Source organism: Tinamus guttatus, unplaced genomic scaffold (genome assembly GCF_059628265.1).
Source record: "Tinamus guttatus ecotype Peru unplaced genomic scaffold, ASM5962826v1 Tinamus_guttatus_pri_ptg000025l, whole genome shotgun sequence".
NCBI lineage: Eukaryota > Metazoa > Chordata > Aves > Tinamiformes > Tinamidae > Tinamus > Tinamus guttatus.
In genome coordinates, this window is record NW_028288559.1 from 328977 (window position 1) to 352775 (window position 23799).

Below are 23799 nucleotides of genomic sequence, written 5' to 3' on the forward strand. Positions count from 1 at the left end.
CATGTGTGGTTACATCAGCATCTCATCAGGATACTTTAGGCTGTCTCCTTTATGGATGCATTTTCTAACACCAGCAGGACCAGCTATTGCTTCTCTTATTCTGCTTGTTGCTACCCTTTTTCTGCTGGGAAACTCACAGCCAATAGCTGCAATTTCTTCTGTTACTTTCCTAATTTAGGTATCTAACATTTAGTATTATTGAATTGTATCTAGCTTTTATTACTTCAGTCCTTAAGGTCATGTTCTTTCACTATAACATGTTGATCTTCTGCTGTGTTAAGAATCTTTTAACTGTGTCATAGACAAATTCATCAGAGCAGTGACAGTTGCTGGCTCCATCACTAGTAGAAAGCCCTAATAAAACCCTTTATTTTTGAGAATGAAGTCATTCTCCAGACAGACCCTTGAGAAAAGCCTCTAGAAATCTGCTTCCAGACCAATGCTCCCTGAAGTCACCCCAGCCACCATATCCTTTCATTTACATTTACAGTTATTTTAATAATTCCCATCTTCTCCAGCTTGGCTTCTAATTTTCCATTTGGCACTACGACAGTTTTTTATAAATCTGCTTTCCCTATTTAAAGAAATTGCTCTCTTTCCAAGAACAGCTATCAAACTATTGGCATGACTTACCAAAGGTTAATAGTGGCTTAGCTTAGATTTTTTCTGTCTTATATATAGATATAGGCACAGCTGATTTGGTAAGGACATTAAGTCTTGCAGATTAAGTCTGTGATTTTGTGTGACTTCAGAAGAATGAATGTTAAGGTAAATTATCTGTTTTTTCTCTAACATGACTTGTATTTGTGTTTTGTGTTTTTTTCTTTTTCTTTTCTATCACACCATTTTCTAAAGAATTGTTTATTCTGCTGGCTGATATTTTTTCCCTCCCTTCTCATGCACACCCTCCAATTTTTTCCCATGTTGTTTTTTCAAGCAGGTACTAAGGTTCCCTTTCCAACAAAGTTTAGTTTAGTTTCTTGCTCAGGATACTAATTCCTGATCGTTTTCTTACTCTTCAAATTGAAAGCAATTCCAAGTCTTCTCTATCCTCCATCTCCTGAGCCCTTCTTCTAATTTTGCTGTACTGGTTAACACAATATTTTATGAATATGTAAATAATGACTTTGGCTAACATAGGCCCCAGGAAAGGTGCAGAAATGGGCCTGTAAGTCATTCTGCACAAGTTATTTATTTTCCATGAAGAGATCCAGCATACCATGGAGAGGGCGACCTACTGAAGATCTCAAAACTTGGAAAGTTTCCCCCATTGTCTCTGGAAACCTAAGCAGGAATTGTCCCGCCTGATACAGGAACCAAATGCTAAGACAGACCAGGGAAACTGCTCTACATGGACTCTTACCTGACATTGCTGTCCTCAGACACCAAGAGAATATCATAAAACTAAGCGTTACAAATAATGACTGAGAAAAATCTTGCCTACACTTTGCAGAGCTGTGCTGCTCCAAGGCCTGAATTCAACCTGTCCAAAACAACACATTAAAAAAACTCACACCATACTTTGGAAACTGTTCACAATGTAGCCAAACATATTCAAAACATTACTTGGGGAAAAATACTGAGGGGGAGAGAGGAAATCAGAAGCATCAAATCTTCTTGAAACAATTTCTGTAGTGTAACTGAATATACATGAGGAGACAAGTAGAACACATCTGCTGCCTGGGCTCTGCAAACATACTTAAATAGAGCTGAATATTGAAATTCAGCAATGACGGATTTCATTAGACCAGGATGATGCTATATTAATTACTCTTTTTGGTATCATCCACAGTATACTAAGAGCTCTTCTCATCCATTGATATCAATGTGCAGTGACATTCACACACATTCTGCACCAAAGGCTGAGCAAGTACTAGACATGAAAGGCTGACATGGAAAGGCAACTCCTGTCCAATAACTAAACTATCAGTGAAAAAAGAGAAAATTAATTTAAATTTATCCCCGGGTATGTAACTCTACAGGTTAGTACTGGATTTCCATTTTATATGGAAAGAGTCTCTGCAGTAAGAAAAAACCCTAACACCAGAAAAAACTACACATCACCTTTATCCTTTGGCTGATGGCATCCTCAGAGTACTTCTCTTCTTGGCTACAGAGACAGAGAATTTATTTACCTCAACATATCATTGCATTTGTGAATTGAGCTACTGAAGAATAAGGTGAGCCTCTGCCACTCCTATCTAACCATCTACAACCCTCAGCTCTCAGCGCACACACAAAAAATCCTACAATCTTCTACTCATTCTTGCATCAACACCACTTCCTCAGTTTACCTGCCTTGTGTTATGGGTCTTCTATCAAAGACATTGTCCACCAACTTCAGCATACACCTTTCTAAGCACCTTCCTTGGATCCCTCTTTCCTGAAACCACCTTCATGTGTTACTGCTTTCACAGAATCACAGAATGGTTGAGGTTGGAAGGGGCCTCTAGAGATCATCTTATCCAAGCTCCTCCCCGCTCAAGCAGGGACACCTAGAGCACATCGCCCTTACTAGCTAGGTGTTAAGCTACTTGTAGCAGACATGCCAGAGACTGTTCTGAAGTTTAGTGCATGCAGTATTAAAGAGTCCAAGTTCTCTAGACTGTGAGGGTAAAACTGGTACTCTCCTGCCAAGCTTGCCAATGGCAGAAACTTGGGATGATGCCCATGAGGGAAGGCTTCCAGGGTTAAAATAACTTTGTCAGGTACGAAAGAGACTTGACATTAGCGCCCAAGTTCTTTCACACACACATCCCCCTCTGCCCCGGCCCTGTTAAGTCACCCACTACCTATTTAGGTGCTCTCCATCCAGTGTATTTGTTTTTTCTCATTCAGTGACCTTAGGCTAACGTGAGCACTAGGCTGGCTGGTAAAATTGGTAGTGCAAGTAAGATGAGAAGAGAAAATACAGAGAAATTAATTCAGGGAACAGAGGCAACCAAAGACAGCTGAAACTAATTACAATTCACATTTACTCCACACCATCCCACAGGCCCCAACAAAATACCATGGCCCTGACCATCCACTTCACTGGCACTTGTCTGCTGTCTGTGCAAGCAGTTTTAGCTATGTGCCCATGGGCTCAGCAGGTCCTGCTCTGCATTAATTATATATTGAGTTCCTAAATAAAATAATCTCTCCATTGATACTCTTAACATGAGTAAAAGAAGCAAATGTTCAGACTTGGTTCCTTCAGACCACAGGGAAAATTCCCCCACTTATCCATTATAAACAACCAAATGGAAGATTAAAATCATTAACCCAAAAATGAAAGGACTTGAGGTTGTCTTTTAAGGGTAGAAGGTTTGTTTACACATGACTAAATATTATGTCGTTCTCATCAACTATGGCATGCAGAAAATGTATTTGTCAGTAGTAACTAGTACAATTAAAAATTGTTGTACTTTTAACAGGCTGAGGATTTAGAAGACATGAAAGACATGATGAAAAGAATATTTCTGAAGTCTACTAATAGCTCTTCTTTTTTATTTTTATGATTTTCCAACTAGCTGTTTTGTAAAGAAAATATTTGAAACAGAATTTTGCATCACATTTGCTTTCCCTTGTAAAATCACATTTGTTTTCTCTTATAAAAAGATAAAATAAAAAGACCCTACAAAATTTGCAAAATGTAAATGACAAAGAATCTCTGTCAATGACCACTGTGGAAAGGTTATTCAAAGATCTGCTTTCATGGGTAATTATAGGGAAGAATGTTGACCCAGATATTCTGGATGCAGAGCAATCAATACACCAACATTATATAAACACCCAACAGCATTTTCCTCCTCAGCACTTTTTTTGTTACAAATGTTCAAAAACATCAAACCTAGGATTAGCCTACTGTGTAAGATGTCAAATTCTCAGAAAGACTGCAATCTCCCAGTAATCTACTCTTAACTAACCGTAGGTAAAAGTATGCCTACAAAAACCATCATCAAAACAACATTGCTATTCAAAAGAAAAAATAGAAAAAGAAGAAATTTCCTTCCTAGTGCTGAGAGCCACTCAATGCCTGAGTCCTCTCAGAGCTCAAGGGCCACACTGTCACAGCCTCCCCACTAGCAGAGGACAAACACTTCTGCAAAGTACAGCTAAGCCACAAATGTGCAATGAGATGGAGGTACCCTGGAGAACCCTTGCCTGCTCCAGGCCTAAGCCTGAGCAACACTGTAGTATCTTTCAAATGGTATCCTACAACTGGTGAAATCTGTATCTAGAAAAAAAAAAAAAAAGTATTTTGATTTGCTTATTCCCCTTTTTACCACAGGAATGTTCATACAAGTCTTTTCATTTCAAGCTTCACAAACAGTTCTTCCCTGAATCTTCCAATAAAATGAAAATATTAAAGTCATTCGCAAAGGCAAGGCTTCAAAACTAATATTACCAACATGCACCATCACCTTAAATCATTTAAGTCAAAGATTTTAAAGGAACTAGCTATAAAGTTCAATATTTGCATAAGCTTTGCAGGATCAGAATAGCAAGTCAAAGTAAATGTTCCAAGTTGAACTTAAAGGCATAGAAGACACCATACATAAAGTATTATAATTCAGAGGGTATAGCAAACTTGGAGTCAACGTGGCGTTTTCAAGAGATACATTTATGCATATGTGCATAAATGTATGCATACGCTTTTATTCATCCTACCACAGCAAGAAAATAAAAAAATAACATCTGAGAAATATATCCATGGGACAGTTTTGGTTTAAAAAAGTATGAGTTAGACCAAAAAAGGAAAATAGGGTTTCCAATTAAAGAACCAGATGTGCACCCACTGAATTTAAGGGGAATTTTACCATGATTATAACAAAAGCATTTGGAAGTAGGAACTCTTACAGAAAAGAAGAGCTTTAAAGAGCACAGAATTTGTCAGGTACAGCTTATTATATCACAAACCGCATTTTCAATGTTCCAAAAGCTCTCTGAAGCAACTCCGTTCATGTTTGAGCTGTTTTATACAGTTTTGAAAGTGTGAAAGGTTTTTCAGATTTCCCTCTACTTGTTTATTTCAATAGAAATGTGGGGAAAGCCCTAATCCTGTTTTATTTGTTAGAGGATATCTTGAAGGACAGATCTACACTGCGAGCTCCAACCAACTACATTGAAGAAGACAGCATTGCCAATCTTGAACAAAACTATCACTTCTGCCACATTAACTGGCCATTGCAACCAAGCATTCATCATATGAAGGCTGTGACTGGAAACATGAATATGTAAAGAACCTTAAAGATATCTATGCAAAATTATATTAAAATTGTCATATGGTAAAGACACACGTTTTTTATTATTTCTAAAAGAGTTGCAGGGAACCTTATCAGCCAAACACAACCACAGAAACCTTTTATGAGATGGCCCACAAAAATTATTGTGAATGCTGTTGCATGGACTAATTCTTGAAAAAGTTAGTCAATGGAAGTAAAAAATATTAATAATGGTCTTACCTGGTCCCAGGGACAGATGACTCCTCCAAAACACATAAAGAGATATCCCATGGCAACAAGACATACCCAGACCACCAGAGAAAATACACGAAGCAGCTTCTTAAATACAGGCTCTACGCAGACAAGGATAAATATAGCAAAAAAAATTGCTAGGGCTGTTGGAACAGTTATTAAAAATGCCACATGGTCTTCTATTTCCTGAAAATAGAGAAGAATGAAAAGGAAGTTAAAAGCTACAGTACTCAAATATGAGACAACAGTGAGATATTCTAACCTGGCTGCATAAAGAGTCTGGCTCTCTGAAAGACATGAGTTTGAACACCAAAAGTGATATGAATCAAAACAGGATTTCTTTCACTGCAAGAAGCTATAATTTTGAATATTATCTTCATAAATAACTATTAACAACACTACAGCATGGTGCTTCATTACTAAATTAAGAAATATATTAGTTGAAGCAGATTGGGAAACCTGTAAATCATACCACAGTAATGAAGCAGCCTGTAGGATGAAGCAAATTGAAAGGCAAGCTAAATCTGCAGGAGTAACACAGACTTTCTACCCCAGAATGCAAAATATTTGAGATGAGTGTGCCTTGGAGGGGAAATTCACATTTCTCTCTCTAAAAATGCAGCCCTCAAAATGCCTCTGTAATCTACTATGTGTCTGAAGGTCCATACAAGCCTACTTTCTGGGGCAGCAAAATTCAGAAAATACCATAAATTTTGCTTCTGTTTAAAGTATTCATCTGGAAGGTTAGACTCTAGATTACATGTGTGCATTTTTCTAGCAACTGCTTACTGCAGTATGTGCAAAAAAACAGAATCCAATGTGAGCTGAGACTTAGAACAAACAATATCTAATTTTTTTCCAGAACCTACACACAAGTTGACAAATTTACTAGACTAATACCTCTAAATCATCTAAACAATCACTGTGCATTACTTTTTATAAAAATAAAAGAACAAATACTTGATTTGGTACGATTTGCTATGACTGTATTAGTTAAACGTCTGAGGTTGAAGGACCACAGCACTCGAAGTCTGATCACAACACCTTTAATCATTCTGGCAGCTGCTACAAATTATAAAAGCATGATTTGTCACAATAAAGACTGCAAAATCAGGCTCCCAACCTCTACCGTTGCAACAGTATAAAATCCTCCACTAACGCTGCATTTCATATAGAAATTTCTCCTATTTTACATACAGGTGAAATCTTTGGAATAATATGATATTACCTTATTTGATGATTTTTAAGAAAACTGAGCACAAAGAAATAACATTTCTTTTTCCCTAGGTTCATAGTTGCTTTTTAAAACCCTGATAAATCTTGTCTATTACTCTTTTCTCAGCTCACATAACATTTTTCTTAAAGGTTTTCTGTAGTGATTTTTCTTCTCTCTTTGGTTAAGAATTTCAGCATATCTGAAGATTTACTCTTCCAGCATTTCTCAGTATTTTTTTTAAATGTCCAGATCTAATAAAAGATCAGTTATGCAATACCATGCCTACAAGGAGAGCCTTGCTTTAACGTCCCCTCACCTTCCCCTCCCCAACCTTCTCTTGGGAGTTGACTCATGACCATGACCATGTGCACCCTGCACACGGCAAGCACCCAGCCACTGCAACATCGGCAGGTTCCCCCAGGCTGCAAAGTAATTCCAGCCATGCTTTCAGCTAGCACAGCCTTGACACACATGGCAAGTAATATTTGCCTTTCTCACCTTTCAAACAGTATATTTAAGCTATTTTTTTTTCCTCCTCATTTGGGAGGGAAGAAGTTACATAAACTGAACAGCAGCAGATTTCCTTCATTCATATTTTCCTCTGGCTTTCCATGCACAGAAATGAACCCATGCAACCACTTTTGAGAGATGACTAAAGTCTGCTCATCTTTGATCTCCTTATATATATTTTTTTTTAATTTTATATTGACCAAGTCACCCATTTAAACAATTATTATTTCAACATAGCCAACCAGCCTATAAGCTACTTAAGAGTCAAGAAATTATGGTGCTCCCTTTGAAATGCAAACACTGATCTGGTAAAAGTATGCACAAAGGCTTTCAAGTGTTCAGGTAGTTCTACAGGAGAGAGACCCGAGAGCTTAAAAAGCAGGCACAGACCTCTGTCTGCAGAAACAGAGCCATAGGAAGCCACAATTCCCCCATACTCATAGACAAAACATAACACACAACTGGTATAGCAAGAGCTACTCATTTGTACACCTGACTTTCATGATTTTCATTCTTTCCATCTCTAAGATATGGCAGTCAATATCATGCTATTTTTTTTTAATGTCCTAACCAAGGACAGCCTAGATAATTGTCAAATTTAACTTAAATTTTGATTCCTGCACTTCCCAGTGTCATTGAAGAACCCTTGCTGGAACCTCGGGGTAAGTCAGAGCCTGCATACACATCCAGGGAACATCATACCCTTTGCACTGCTGCACAGGCAACAAGCTCCTGGAGCAGGCTGACATTCAGGAAAAATGTGGATTTATATTAATAACAGATCAGTATTTCGGTAATGCTGATCAGGCCACAAACACAGAAGCTAGAATATTGATATGCAGTTCAACATTCCTCTCCATTTCAGAAAATCATTTCCTACACTTTCCAGCATGAGCATCTTACCTGTCTAGTTTCATAATAAATCCATTAGATCTAGATTTCAGTTAAGAACATACAAACACAGCTACACTTTTACATATATTCTTACATTAGATCCGTGCCTCTAAATGTTTGTTTATAAATTAATAGCTGATCAGTGAATATCCTTTTTTCAGTGCACACTGATTTCAACACTGAGCTGTGCCCAGTTTTGATCAAAAATAAAAAAACTACTTATCTCCCTTTCCTGGTCTTCTGTTGCACAATGTCTTGATTTTGTTTGGTTTTACAAATACCCAGAAAAACATAGATGACAATGAATCAGCTCTTCATCTTATGTATATTAATGTAACCCTATTGAGTCCACCTATTTTAGCTAGCTGCAAAACAATCTGTTTCTGCTGTCCCACACTGCTGACATTCACCATACACTGTGGGCTGTGGGGAATGTAGTATAAATTAGATAATCAAAAAAAAGAGAGGACTGGGCAAGGGACAGCAAGAGCAAGCATGCAATTATTATTACTACTTTAACCCTTTCTAGAAAGCCTTCATATGCACTGGAGGGGCAGGTATCCACAATTCTGTGTGTAAAATATGCATTAACGTTTAGATCAAAGTATGAGACAATTTAATTTTGGAGCTAAATTGAGCATATTTTTCTATTCAGAGGAATTAAAATGTTATGAAATTGTAATTTCAAGATTTTAAAATTCTTAAACATTTAAAACTTGTAAAATCAGGGCCAGCATTTGCAAGCATTGGTATGCTTAGCAGGTTCAAAGGGAACATAAGATGCAAAAATAAATTCTTGAAGCCTAAACAGTTCATTTTCCTAACTGTTTTCCAAGTAAAATAAAAAAAAAAAAAACACACTTCTCTATTGCTAGTCTCAGAGAGTAAAACACACAAAATGTTTTGGCATTAAAACATCAGCAAGACACTTTCCAACATAGTGGCTAAGCTGACAAAACATGGCTCTTGATTGACGGCTCTATCTTTTTGAGTCTCTTCTATTCTACTTCTAATTACTGAAGAGATCAAAAGTTTACTGTTAGAAATCTATCTCCCGCCCATAAATTCTTGAGAGGTGCAATAATCTTATTATCCCCATTAAAATGTGAATAATCACTTTCGCTTATGTTTCCTTTTCTGGATAATAGCATGCCTTCAGCTTAATCTTGAACAGTAGAGCTGCTGTAGAGTATGCAACTGCTTTATATAAGCTACACATCTTAATAAAGTACTCTATACAAGCAAACGAGCACTTGAAATACCAGTTTTAGTATAAAATCTATTTCCATGATCTTTTTTTCCTTTGGTACTTCTTTTATTCTCTGCAACTAAGGGAACTTGACAGTAGTCTCTTTACAGCAGACTCCTGCTGGGATTCGAAACACCACATGCTTAGTTGGAATTAATTCAAACCGTTTACTATTTTAAATCACCATTGAAATCACTTTTTGCTGAGTTCAATGAAACATTTTCTTTTAAATGTAAATATAGAAACACATGAAAAATGTTCTTCAGACATTAAAACTCTGTAAGATCTTATGTTTCTTTTCAAAAAAGTTGAATGTATTAAAAGTTGACAGCATTTAAAAAAAAATAAACTCATGTTCAAGGATTATTAGCTCAAAGACATCTGTACCATAACAGCACGACATCCTCTTTTAACTGACATTATTTTCTGGCAGAAGCTCTTCCAGAACTTGAGAGAAATGAGAACTACGATGATTTTCATAAGACAATTTGCCATCCTTCCCTTTGCAAAGCTGGGCAACACTGCAGTTCTTGAGATGCTCAAGAAATATTTCTCTGCAGTTCTAAAAAGCTGTGAAGATGTTTTGGCTATATGCGACCCTCACCTACTGCTTTTATATTTTAGTGGATTGGTTTACAGTACTGACTGTGCTGCGCATGCCTTCTCCTAGGCAGCTGGAAAAAAATCTCCATTTTACATAGAGAGGCTGCTCCCTGCTCTGGCTAACAGTTTGCACAGATCCTGTTCAATTTATTCATGAATGACCTGGATGAAGGCACAGAGTGCTCCCTCAGCAAGTTTGCTGATGATACCAAACTGGGAGGAGTAGCCGATACCCCAGAGGGCTGCGCTGCCATCCAGAGGGACCTGGACAGACTGGACAACTGGGTGCTGAAAAACCTCATGAAATTCAACAAGGCCAAGTGCAAGGTCCTGCACCTGGGGAGGAATAACCCCAGACACCAGTACAGACTGGGGACTGACCTTCTGGAGAGCAGCTCTGCAGAGAAAGACCTGGGTGTCATGGTGGACGACAAGTTGACCATGAGGCAGCAGTGTGTCCTCGTGGCCAAGAAGGCCAATGGGATCCTGGGCTGCATTAAGAAGAGCATCTCCAGCAGGTCGAGGGAGGTGATCCTGTCCCTCTACTCAGCCCTGGTGAGGCCACATCTGGAGTATTGTGTCCAGTTCTGGGCCCCACAGTACAAGAAGGATGTGGAGCTTCTGGAGAGAGTCCAGCACAGGGCCGCAAGGATGATCAGGGGCCTGGAACATCTGCCCTATGGGGAGAGGCTAAGGGAGCTGGGCCTGTTCAACCTGGAGAAGAGAAGGCTGAGAGGGGATCTAATCAGTGTCTGTAAGTACCTCAAGGGAGGGAGTGAGGAGGATGGTGCTGGCCACTGACAGAACTAGAGGTAATGGCCACAAACTGAAGCACCAAAAGTTCCACAGGAACTTAAGGAAAAATTTCTTAACAGTGAGGGTGACAGAGCACTGGAACAGGCTGCCCAGAGAGGTTGTGGAGTCTCCTTCTCTGGGGATCTTCAAAACCCGCTTGGATGCAGTCCTGTGCCACGTGCTCTAGGTGACCCTGTGTGCGCAGGGGGGTTGGAATAGATGACATCTAGAGGTACCTTCCAACCTTAAGCATTCTATGATTCTATGATTTAACACACACAACTTAAAAGTTTTGGCCAGACATCCTGACTTTTTCATCAATTCCATCATTATTTGCCCATCCTTGCCTCAAAAACAGCACAGCATCTTTAAGCCCAGATGCTACTTCCAGGTCCATATGGTACTTCATGGATTCACAACTTATCAAAACTCCTCAGTCTTTTATGCCCATCATTTCTCTTTTATAACACAAAGTCCTCTTTGTGCTTCTTAATTAGCTGCCTGGTTAGATGCTTTCTTTGCTGCCTTTCTTTTTTCCCCTTTTTCTAATCTATTAAGCTTTGTGCAGCATGTCCACAGATACTAACAGCACATTCACTGACCTGTGCTTTCAGTCAAACCCTGTGGAATTTTGTGTCTCTGTTTTCATTAAGGTCCTCTGTAATGGCATGCCAGAGATTTTTTCCCCAATTCATCATTCTACATTCAGCTTTGCAGTGCAGTGATACCAGCACCAGGCTGCACATGCAGTTGTTTTGTGGTGTCTGTGGTCTCCAGAAATTCGTCTCTCTCTATTAATGTCTGGCATGCCATCTATGCCGGCTGTCAGCACACAGCGATATCTGAGTCCTCAACAGTCAGCAATCAGCAGCCTGCACATCACGAAACAGGCCTGGCATTTCTGCCTGGCATTACAGCTGCCAAGTTGCTCCATACTAATATAATCGGCAAGAAGCAGCTCTTGATTCATGGCTCCATCTAGGTCACTTTGTATTTTTCAGCACACTGGGACACTATTGCTATTGTAAGACTCCACGAAAACCTTTCATATGACATTCTCAGACTTCAAAATTATGAACAATGTGTGCAAGTAAAATGTTCCAGTATGGAGAGTTTGGGATTTTGAATCAACATAATAACATGACTGAAAACAACTTGAACTGTTCCTTGATCTCTACTAGATCTGTCCTACTTGGCATGTAAGCACAAATAGAGATAATTTGGTGACCAACTGTATATGTATAATGAACTTTCTTGAGACCACCAATTTGCCTGACTAGTGCTGAGCACTTTTTGCCAGTGGGTTGTATTTAGTGAGTTAAATCTATACATTTGATAATCTTCTTGGTTAGTTAGTAGCAAATAGCCACCTTTTCAGATTTTCAAACCAAAATTTGTCTGCTAGTGATTAGTGAAGCTCATAAGCTGCAGTATCGCAGCACTGCTTATCAGCAAAACCAAGTTTGAAATACCACAGATCAGACTTCTCCGTTTAATGCCAGAACAGCAGATCTCACAAAGGCGTTTGGACATGCTCCTAGAAAGTGCTGAGGAAGGGTCAAAGGTCATGGCCTGTGCAAACACGAACAATGTAAGAAAGGACCAAAGAAGATGTGAAAGAAGAGGTTAAAGAAATGTAGTTTAAGAGAAATGCTAAGGTCATGGGAGACTTATAATTCTCCAGCAAACCGAATAAATTTATTAAACTTCAGCAGGAAGGAAATGCCAAAGAAAAGGCAGAACAGGCTCACTTTTTAAAAAGGTTGCAGAAAAACAATCCTATTGAAGTATACATGCTTCTATATAAACACTTAAAACCTAAGAAGCAAGATAGAAGTATTACAATGCCTGATGCTAATAACATTTATACAGCGCTCATACTGAAAGTTTGGTGGAAAGACAACCAGCACAAAAGCCTGTTCCAGAGAAGCAAGCATACAAAGACTGACCCATACTTTCAGATACACTGAAGAAAGGAAAGAATTATATAAAAAATGATATTAGCAAACTAGGAAAATCAATAACAGAGTCCCTGTGCATAAAAATAGTAGGCTGAACAGCAAAGAGTTATCAAAACATATAGCCATATAAGAGAGCTCACCAAACCAGTTTGGAACTACCTATGACACTATGAAATGTATGAATAAGGAAAGCTGTAAAGAAAAAAACACACAACAGGTATTTTAGCAAGTCCAACCTGTGTTTAAGTACCGCAACAGTAGGCAATGCTGAGGCCAAACATTTAGACAGTTTCATCTCTGTCATGCAGCAGCTGTTAAAAGGATCACAGAGGTAGGAAAGCAAGAAGCTAAGAAATTACAGTCTTTGTAGGTAGCCCCAAAATCCTATAAATATAGGAGGCTCACACCAAAGACTAGAAGGTGTTGTGACATCTGTCTTTGCTGGGATCCTTTTCAAAGAACACGGGAAGGGCCAGTAGGCCTGATATCTATCCTGGGCAACTTCATTAAAACCTGTGCACATATAAATACTTAAATATGGCATTTGGTAAAGAGAATTAATGCATCAATAACACAGTAGCTCCTTAAGTGGTCAACATGGAGCACCCAGTTGACAGTCCAAAGGCCAAAAGGCCTTCAAGAGCATCTGTCACCTAAGGAATATAAACTAAGTTGCCATGGATTAAAAGTTTGATATGGATAAGGAAATGGTTGAAAAACACACAGAAATAACAGATTAAGTAGGTAGGTGTATTGATTTGGAAAAATGGGTGAATAATGATCGGACAAAGATGTGGGCCAGCTGTGAAGATCTACAAAAGGACCACTTAATACTTGCTACTGGGCAAGAAAAAACAACAGATGAAATTCAGTGGAGATAAACATGAAGTGGTGCAGCTCAGACAAAACAATTCTACATAGATGACAAGCTTTTAGCTGACTATTAACACTTAGAAATTGAGATGTGGTATTTATAATAGACAGCCCCATGAAAACATCGCTTCAGTGTTCATTAGCTGACAAAAATAACTCAAAAAACAGGACATCAGGAAAGTGACAAATAATGCTGTTGCCTAAACCCATCTTGACCAAAGACACCTCCATGCATATTTAATACTGTCCTCCTCCCACCACCACTTCAAAAGGATACAAAAGAGAAGCCTTGCAAGGGTGGTCAACACTGCACCACAGCCAAATACATGTGTATGGGGTAATGTTTAGTTTTAAGGACTCTTTTCTTCTATTTCATATGCATGGAGAGAGCACAACTTTCCTTTGATTCTTGTACTTAAGTGTACTATTTATCTTAGATCAAGAGGGAGCGGCCATCACTTGATAAGCTTGCATGTGAACAGATAGCTAGAGAAACTCAAGAGTCAGTGACCATTTTGACACTATCATATGGCTTTGAAAGCTCAGGACAGAAAACAACCTTTATTCCCCCCCCGCCCCCCACACACACACACAAAAAAGATTATCAGAATCAACATATCTGTGTATAAATGAAAATGCCCTGTGTAAACCTTGTGTACCCAGCCTAAACTCTTTAAACCCCCACAATAATAGGCAGCTTCTCCTATTTATTTTTACAGCCACATTTCTCCCATGAGCAGCATTCCCCCTCCAGATATTCCACTGACCTGTAACCCCTCTAGTATACCACATGTCTAAAAATCTGGCAGTGCATACAATTATTTAATAAATTGGGATTCAGAGGGCCTGCAGAGATTCAGCGAATATGAACCTGATTTTTGTGCCTTTCGGGCACCTAGCACCATCTGAATCTACTCTCATATTGGCAGCTAACCGAAGTTGCTTCCATCCAAAGACATTCTATAGACTATGAAAATCAAGTTGGTCCCATCCAGTTTCCAGAGGCTACAACACCTAATCAGCTGGCACACTTATAAAAATATCCTATCCAACAGCTCTAGCCAGAAGCCACAGAAGATACACCATGTCACAAAGTGTCATGACAATTAATCACATATTACTTCTGGAATTGCCCAGTTCAGAAGATGACTGAAAATAAGCAGTAAAGTGAGAGAAATCTTGTAATTTGATTGGACATATTACTGCAGTATCCAGAGCTAATTAGTAATTACTCATATCACTTTAATTATTTTTCAACTAAATGTAGTGATCAATATTCTCTTGCATGCTTTATTCTAAAAGTATTGGTTCTGAATGGGCCAGTGGGCCTCACCTCCGTCCCCGGAAAAGTGATGGAACAGCTCATACTGGCTGTTGTCTCCAGGCACATGGAGGACAAGAAGGTGCTCAAGAGTAGTCAGCATGGATTCACCAAGGGGAGATCTTGCCTGACTAATCTGATAGTCTTTTATGATGGAATGACCAGCTGGATAGATGAGAGGAGAGTGGTGGATGTCGTCTATCTCGACTTCACCAAGGCTTTTGACATCGTCCCTCACAACATCCTCCTGGGCAAGCTCCGGAAGTGTGGGATAGATGAGTGGACAGTGAGGTGGATTAGGAACTGGCTGGATGGCAGGGCCCAGAGAGTGGTGATCAGCGGTGCAGAGTCTAGTTGGAGGCCTGTAGCTAGCGGGGTCCCCCAGGGGTCAGTCCTTGGTCCAGTCCTGTTCAATTTATTCATCAGTGCCCTGGATGAAGGCACAGAGTGCTCCCTCAGCAAGTTTGCTGATGATGCAAAACTGGGAGGAGTAGCCGATACCCCAGAGGGCTGCGCTGCCATCCAGAGGGACCTGGACAGACTGGACAACTGGGTGGTGAAAAACCTCATGCAATTCAACAAAGCCAAGTGCAAGGTCCTGCACCTGGGGAGGAATAACCCCAGACACCAGTACAGGCTGGGGACTGACCTTCTGGAGAGCAGCTCTGCGGAGAAAGACCTGGGTGTCATGGTGGACGACAAGTTGACCGTGAGGCAGCAGTGTGCCCTCATGGCCAAGAAGGCCAATGGGATCCTGGGGTGCGTTAAGAAGAGCGTCTCCAGCAGGTCGAGGGAGGTGATCCTGCCCTTCTGCTCAGCCCTGGTGAGGCCACATCTGGAGTATTGTGTCCAGTTCTGGGCTCCACAGTACAAGAAGGATGTGGAGCTGCTGGAGAGAGCCCAGCACAGGGCCACAAGGATGATCAGGGACCTGGAACATCTGCCCTATGAGGAGAGGGTGAGGGAGCTGGGCCTGTTCAGCCTGGAGAAGAGAAGGCTGAGAGGGGATCTAATGAGTGTATATAAGTACCTCAAGGGAGGGAGTGAGGAGGATGGTGCTGGCCTCTTTTCAGTGGTGGCCACCGACAGAACTAGAGGTAATGGCCAGAAACTGAAGCACCAAAAGTTCCACAGGAACTTAAGGAAAAATTTCTTAACAGTGAGGGTGACAGAGCACTGGAACAGGCTGCCCAGAGAGGTTGTGGAGTCTCCTTCTCTGGAGATCTTCAAAACCCGCTTGGCCGCAGTCCTGTGCCACGTGCTCTAGGTGACCCTGCGTGTGCAGGGGGGTTGGACTAGATGATCTCTAGAAGTCCCTTCCAACCTTAAGCATTCTATGATTCTAGGATTCTATGAATCCCTCTTCTAAAATGTTGTTTAATAATTTAATTTAGTTAGATCTTTTCAGATGGTCTCAAAATTCCTACAGTTATCATCCATATAATCTTATGGAAACTCTCTAATACAACTGTTATTTGTACAAAATCAGAAAATGTGGATATACGAAGTTAAATTTTGAATAAGATACTTCTGAAAATGTTTGCTTTCCAGTCAAGTATATTCAGATTGTGTCACATTTGAAAAAGCTGCATCAGTTAAACATTTATAGGACTTTATTTCATAAGGCTCAAAGATATTCTTTTCAGTTTAACTGAGCTGTCACAAATATTGAAGGTGAAATTATGACCATTCTCATTTCCATGTAGATTCACAGAAGTCAGAAACATGGAAGTACTGATTCAGTTCTTTGAGCTATTCAAAAGTGACAGCTATGCATTTTGAGTGTCACTTGCAAATCAAAGCTGAAAGGTAGCTTTTTCTCAACACTTTACTCCTGACATAATAGGTTCAGAATCTGGTTGTAATCAGAAAAAAATGTCAGGATGGAACTTGCTCAAGGAAGGATCACAAAATCTGAACAAGAGAATGTATGAATTTCACCACAGTGGGAAACAGTGCTCATTCTGAAGGTACTTTCAGTTTTCTCTGACACATCTTTTAAAAGTATATTTTGCAATAATATTCCAAGGGTTTAGCATATCAGCATAATAAAACAACATTAAAAACAGATTTAATAGAAAAAAGCCACTATCGACATCATGTAATTACTTTTTGTTTTTTTTTTCATAAGGTTTTGCAACAGTTAAGAACAAACACAGTCTTATCACAGAAAAGGTTTCTAAAGTTTGCTCCCCTAAGGACACATTCCCCTCATATACCCATCAGTGTCAATTAAAGTAACTTCAAACCAAAGACGTGTCTTATTTCAGTTTTGATTCCACGAATAGGCCCAAATTCTGCAATGGTTATCACCTCCATATAACCACAAATAACATAGACCACTGTGTTAATTTATATTTGAAATATAATCAAGACAAATCACACCTCTGCAATAGGAGAAAAAAATAAGATGTCTTCATAGCAAGTAGAGCATAGGAGATGTTACAAAGTATTTCCATTTACACTAGTGTGGGTCTTCGATCCTGCTGAAAAAATTGCTTACGGAATCGAGTCTTCCTAGGATTTTCCTTCAGGGCTGACCAAGATATTAGCAAACTGGAGACATGGATAGGGAAATTTTACCTGAAATGGAAGGACAATAATCCCAGTTCCCCAGCCAGTGGACACTGACATCCAGCATCTTTTGATATCTTTAAGAGGTCCCACAACAAAGTTCAACTGCCTGAGGACACATGGACAAACCTTGGTATAACTATTTCTGCAGAGCCAAGTGAGCAAAAAGTGCTCTTTAGAAAGTGATCAATCCACACTGGATCATATGGGACTATCCAGTCACCTAGTGCTAGTGATGGACTCTGCTCTCCCTGCTTTTCCCAAGGGCACAGAACACCGTGGAACAGCAAGGGATTCTCATATCATGCAGGTACCACTGAGAACAAGAGAGTTGCATTTAGGGACAGGAGAGGAAGGAAAATGTTTAGATAGTTTGGAAAACCAGGCAATTGGTAGGGAAAGTGCAAACTGCTGCCTTACACTCTTCCACACAAATGAGTCAACAGTCCCTTGAATCGCCAGCATGATCTGAATAAAGTTTAGTGTCTGGAGGTTGCTTATTTAAGATCTAAGGCTTGGAGTGGAAATTGTGAGACTTTTTTCTTTCTTTTTTTGTTTTGTGAGATAGGAGGGAATGCCCAAAGAGAGAAGGCAGGGAAAAGTATGAAGAATTGTACTAATTCACTTAATCCAAGGTCCAGAAAAGAAAAAGATTAACCCAGTGGCATTTTAACTTGTTAACATATTGATAAGGTTCAAGCAGACTCCGTTTTTTGGAACATGCACAACTTCACTTTTGGGTGATCACAGCTTGCCCATTACTATGAATTTAGGGGCAAGATGCAATGCTACAGCTGTCTGCTGCACTTTGCTCCCATGATGCTGGCATGCCCAGGCACTGATAGGGCAATCACTGCCTAATTTCCTTAATCTAGGACACTTCTTGAAGACTTACCATAAGAAACATATTCACCATTTTTTACAAGAGCTTTCGGATCCTTAGAAATCGATCAGTCCATGATAAGAAACTGAAACAATTTAAAGAGCTTGAAGCAAGATAACCAGAGCGGTACCCGCAAGTTTGGTGACAGATCCACTGCGAAATCGCCAATATACAATTTGTGAATCCACTTGCCTGGCCTGATACTAATAAAGACAGCAGACAAACATAAACCCAATCCATCATCTTTCTTACTCCCATTGCACCTCAGTAAACACCAGTTCTGTTCAATACACTATTTGTCATTTGTTTCGGCCACAGTAATGATTACGAGCTGTAGATCAAGGGCCTGAGTCACAATCCGTGACATTAAATCAGCCATTTAGGGACTGCCAGAGCACCCACAAAACAATAATCTATCAAGATTACAGCTCAAGGCTCAGAATTTTTCCAGCATAGCCATACCTATAGCTTGATCCACTTCTTACTCAGCATTCAGGTTATTCAACACAAAGGATGAAACAAGTATGTGAAGTGCAGTTGCTACAGGCAGCTCATCGTCTTGATGGCTCTCTGTTTGCAGGATGGTTAAGGACCAGTAAATGAGACAAGCCTTTAGTAGTATTCAGGGCAATCATAGATGTCCTGGGAATGTCACTACCAAATGAGACAAGGAAAAGACCTGATTCTTGCCTAGGAATAGAATCAGACAGAAAGGTAGGAAAAAGTGGGCCTTATGGGCCTGGTTCAGGAGGTAGTATTGGCTGTGCTCAGACAGCTGAAGGTACTACTGGACCATTAGGCAGGGACGGCAATATCCCAAGAATGTTCAAAATAGGCAAAAACTATAGCTGTGAAATAAGGCAGCAACTATATACCTGGAAAAATCATCTGTGACACAGAAAAAAATAGAACCACAGGATTCCCTTATGGAACAATTTAATAGGCAGGGGACTTTAAAGCATAACTGTATGCTCAATTATAACTGGAATTATGGAAATAAAATGCATTACAAGTACAATCTTTCTTTTTGTTTTGATATCTTCCTCACCTTCATAGCACCAATAATTCAGCAGAATGAGTTTTAAAGGAGGTGGGATATCTCTTGGGCACAAAACCATAGAATCAAGCATGCAAACAGTCCTGTCTCAACTTGTCCTTCAGTTGGTGAGGGTTTGCCTGCTCCCATTAACTTTGCTGTGCCTTAGTATTCTTTCAGGGGGAATGTGCTGGAGCTTGAAAACAGCCTAGCAGATGCTTTATCCTGTGTTCAGTCTTCCAGGATTCAAGGAATGCTTTCAAACCTTGGATGCTCTTGGCCTTTGGGAAGATATTTTAGTGCTCTTGCACCAAAAGAGCTTAAAACCATACAGGTCTGACCTCAAATATGCCCTGAAATTTCCTTGGTTATTAACCACGTATCTCACACCACCACCACGATGTCAACATGGTGTGGTGTCCTTTAGCTGTGCGTGAATTAGTTTTTCAGCCCTGGAGAAATGTAGCCATTGCTCATCTGCAGCCGCCTGGGCTGTTTGAGACACTGCAAAGAGCGATGGTACGAGTCTCCCCATCTGCAATTCTAAGCTATTTTTTTCTACATGGGCATTTTTCCTCCTCTCCATTTCAGAATGAGGTCCTCGTCATGAAAATCTGGCAGAGCTCTAGGTTTGGATGATGTCCAGTTTTTACCAGAAGTAGCAAGGATTTCTTTTAGACAGCAACGCCAGCCAGAGGAAAGAAAGATTCCTTCTCATACTGACCAAGCGCCCAACAAAACAACATTCCCCAGGTCAAATCCCAAGAGAAACACTGTAGAAGCACTTGTCACTGAACATATGATTTGTCTGAGCAGCGGTACCACTAAAAGGCATATGGCTGTCCACCAACAAGCTTGAAAAAGAAACAACCATCTCTTAAGAGAGTAACAGCAGCAAGGATTTTAACAAACAGGAATAAGTCACAGACTAATGTCAAAGGTAAGCACTGCATAGCAGGCTTCTGGTCTTTGAGCATAGAGCAAGAGCACTCCAAGAAAAAAAGCTTGTATATGCTACCACAGATGGGATAATTCAAGTATTTTCCTACGAGCTGCAATTACAATAGAGATGACCTGATCAGAATCATTCTGGATATTACTAAAAAGAGTGACAAGGTTTTAGTACTAAAATGAGAAAATGAATAAGGGGCAATTATGAGCTCTTCCTACACGTATTTTTGCAGTTTTAAATTCCTGCCAGGTATGGTAAAAATACAGAAGATACCTTGTCATGGAAAGTTCAAAAGGTTGGTACTATTATTGAATTATTTAAAACTCCGCACTTTGAATGGTCATCCTTGGAGCAGCCTCCGGAAATCTTACAGTTAGAATGTGAGAAAATACAGACTGGCTAAACACAAAGGTCAAAAATCACAATATTCTTCTGAAACAAATGAAAACAAAACCTCCAAAGAAACCTATCCCAATAAAAATAAACAGCGGCACATTGTCTAGTCAACATATAAAGTATGTCTTGGAATCTAAGTCATCTATTTTACTATAATTTTACTATATGCTGACAGGTTAAAATAGCTGGATAGGTGGAATAGACATCCCTGTGTGGTTGGCTGTGCTTAAGGAATATTTAAAAATGCATTACCAAAAAGAAAAGATGGCATCTGAGACATATCATTACCTCACAGCGATCTATTTTAACAAACTAATAAAAATTTAGAATAGGAGGAAAGCCTCTCTTTTTTTTCAAGGTCATAAAAATATTTCCTATTTCATAAACTTCCATTTTGCTAACAGTGTCTGATCCCACATTTCAAGTCCCAAGCTGTCCGTTGACATAAAACTGAGAAACATGAATCAAGTGTTACTGTGAGTCATTTTGGAATTTTGTTTCCACAATGGGCCTCAGTAATTTTCAGTAAAATCTTAATTGCTTTGTATGAAATCTAAAGGAAACAACTGTTAAGAAAGATTTCCTTTAACATCAAATACATAACATGGAAATACTCTAACTTACAGAAATACTCTAATTCACTTCTATTGCGTCTCCTTTACATATTCCATGAAAATTATCACATACTGGATGTGCAAAATATGAATATTGGCTTTTACAGCTCAGTTTCACAAAACTGTTCAGACCTTTTCATATTATCAGCTATGTACACAGCTATATAAAAATCATATTTATTCTTAAATCATATGCAGGAGAAATCAGATTTAAACTTTTAGGAATATTTCCATCACAAATAAAAACAGGACTGGACTGCAATAAAATCATTTTAGGTGAGCATCTGGGCAGAGATCCAAAGGATTTTGTCCAATACTCTGTGGCTGAAAATCTGTCAGGGCAAGCATTCTCCCTGCCTGGAAATTACTTTCATGCATTGATTGCAAACTTTGAGGATGACTGCCACCTCCTTCCCCTTTCCAGCTGCCAGCCACAGGAAGAGAACGGCTCAGGAAAAGGTTCAAAAAGTATTTTTCCTTTTCCAGTATGTCTGGAATTCTCAAAGCAGACTGAATAGGAAATTCACTCTTTCTGAGGCTGTAACACATGGCAAGACTCTACCAGCACGCAGCTTTGTTTGCCTTACAGGAGCGCTTTGGTTTGGACCCGCTGCTATACTCCGGCTGCTGCTTTAAATAATTTCCCTTAAGGAACAGAACTATGAAAACAAGCTTGTGCAACTTGTAATAACAAGCTCTAGAGCGTACCACAACTGAAAGGTGTGAATTTTCGTGCAAAATCTTAAGAAGTTCAAGCTCTGCTACCTTGACCATAGGCTAATAGGAATGTTATGTGCATCTCCAGAGCTCACGGTGCCTCAGCCCAGGCACGTGATGCACTCCCTTCTCCAGCATCAGCCCCGAAGCATAAACTCCCTGAACCACGATGTGAAGAAATGCTAATACCCGGGAAAGGGATAAACACTTCAACTTGGGTCGTGCATGCGGAGTCCCAAAGCCAAAACAGTTCAGCCCTATGCGCCTGAAACATTAGCCACCACCGTTATTTCTGCCTTCAGTTCAGTACTCATACACTTGGGCTGCACTTACATGAATGGCAATTTGAACAAAAAAGGCTTAAATACCAATACCAGTACCTACAGAGGGAGGAGAACAAAAACAAAAACAAAACAAAAAAAAGCAGTTACATGCATCTCATCCTGCAACAGTTTGCTGCTGTTTTTAAGACAAAAGTTTGAACGTCACAAGCAAGAAAGTAAGATTCTTGCAGGAAAGCATACCGTGTTACATGAGATGCTTCTGAAAGAGAATCCACTTCACTGTACTAATCTGCTCATCTTTGCTTAGCCGTTATCAGCTGCATTCAGCAACTGTTAAGCTTTTCAGAAGACCAAAAGATGCCTTTCCCCTCCTCGCCCTGAAAGCCACCAGAACCTCAAAACCGACAGCTCCACAAGCCCCGATCCTTTCAACAGTCGCGAACAGCCTGCCTTCCCTTAGGAACTGCAGGAAAACTCGGTAAGGAGCAAGATTTTTACTGCCCTCTGCAGCTTTTCCTTCGCGTTCGGCACAAGGGCAAAATGCCACACGCTTCTGGGTGGGATAAACCGATCGCAACCATCAGCTGCTGTGCTGACATATTTTTTCTTCCCGGAGGCTGGAAGCCCCGCAGTGGAGACGCAGGAAAAGGTATCTGCCAGCTGAAAGTTTTGCTCTCCGTGAAATGAAGGCAGCGCTGCCCCAAAGGCTCTCCGGAGAAAATGGGTCAAACGCTAGAAAAAGGCAGTAAGGAGTGGGGGGGGAAAAAAAAACGTAAGGGAAGCAGAACCCTTTTGCATAAAAGCGTTGCCCGGTTTCAGCTACTTGCATGCACTGCATTTATAAGCTTTGAATCCTACCACCAAAAGAAAAAAAAAGTAAATAAAAAAGATAATAAGAAAAAAAAGGTCAGCCCGTCTAATGCGCGCGCTGGAAGGCAGCAGAGGCAGCGAGTCGAGGGAATTAAGCGCCGCGCGCGCCAGCCGCGGCTTGAGCATCCCCGGGGCGCCCGGAGCGGCGGGTCCCTTACCAGCCCCGAGGCGAAGAAAACGGCGAGCAGCGCCAGGCAGGCGCCCATGACGATGAGGAGCAGGAAGACGAGCAGCGGGTGCTGCTGGCTCATGCAGTAATAGGACTCGTAGAGCCAGTCCCGGGAGGAGCGGCGCTGCTCGCCGCCGCCGCCCGCTTGCTCCAGCAGGTAGCGGCGTCTCCTCCTCATCATCATCGCCTCCTGCCACATCGCCGGCGCCGGGCGAGGCTCCGGAGCGGCGGCGGCAGCGGCGGGAGCGGGGCGCGCTCCCGCGCCGGCGGCGGAGAGGAGGAGCCGCGGCCGCCGCATGCTGCCCGGGCCCCGCGCAGCCCGGCCGCGCCGCAAGCGCCTCCCCGCGCGGCCCGGCCCGGCCCGGAGCGCCGCCACCTCCGCGCCGCGCTGTCCTGCGCCTGGGAGCCCCTCAGCGTGAGCCC

The 23799-nt window shown here is 40.7% G+C and overlaps 1 protein-coding gene across 1 annotated transcript in view; it reads right to left on the reverse strand.

Annotated features, from left to right (window-relative positions):
• The window catches only part of ADCY2 (adenylate cyclase 2), a 162331-nt gene extending 138756 nt beyond the window's left edge, over window positions 1-23575 (reverse strand). Inside the window, exons 1-2 of the mRNA XM_088526216.1 lie at window positions 23366-23575; window positions 5448-5645 (exon numbers count right to left, since the gene is read on the reverse strand). Coding sequence (XP_088382342.1) covers window positions 5448-5645; window positions 23366-23575 — 408 coding nt within the window. The remainder of the gene's footprint in view (window positions 1-5447; window positions 5646-23365) is intronic.
• Window positions 23576-23799: the final 224 nt, after the last annotated feature.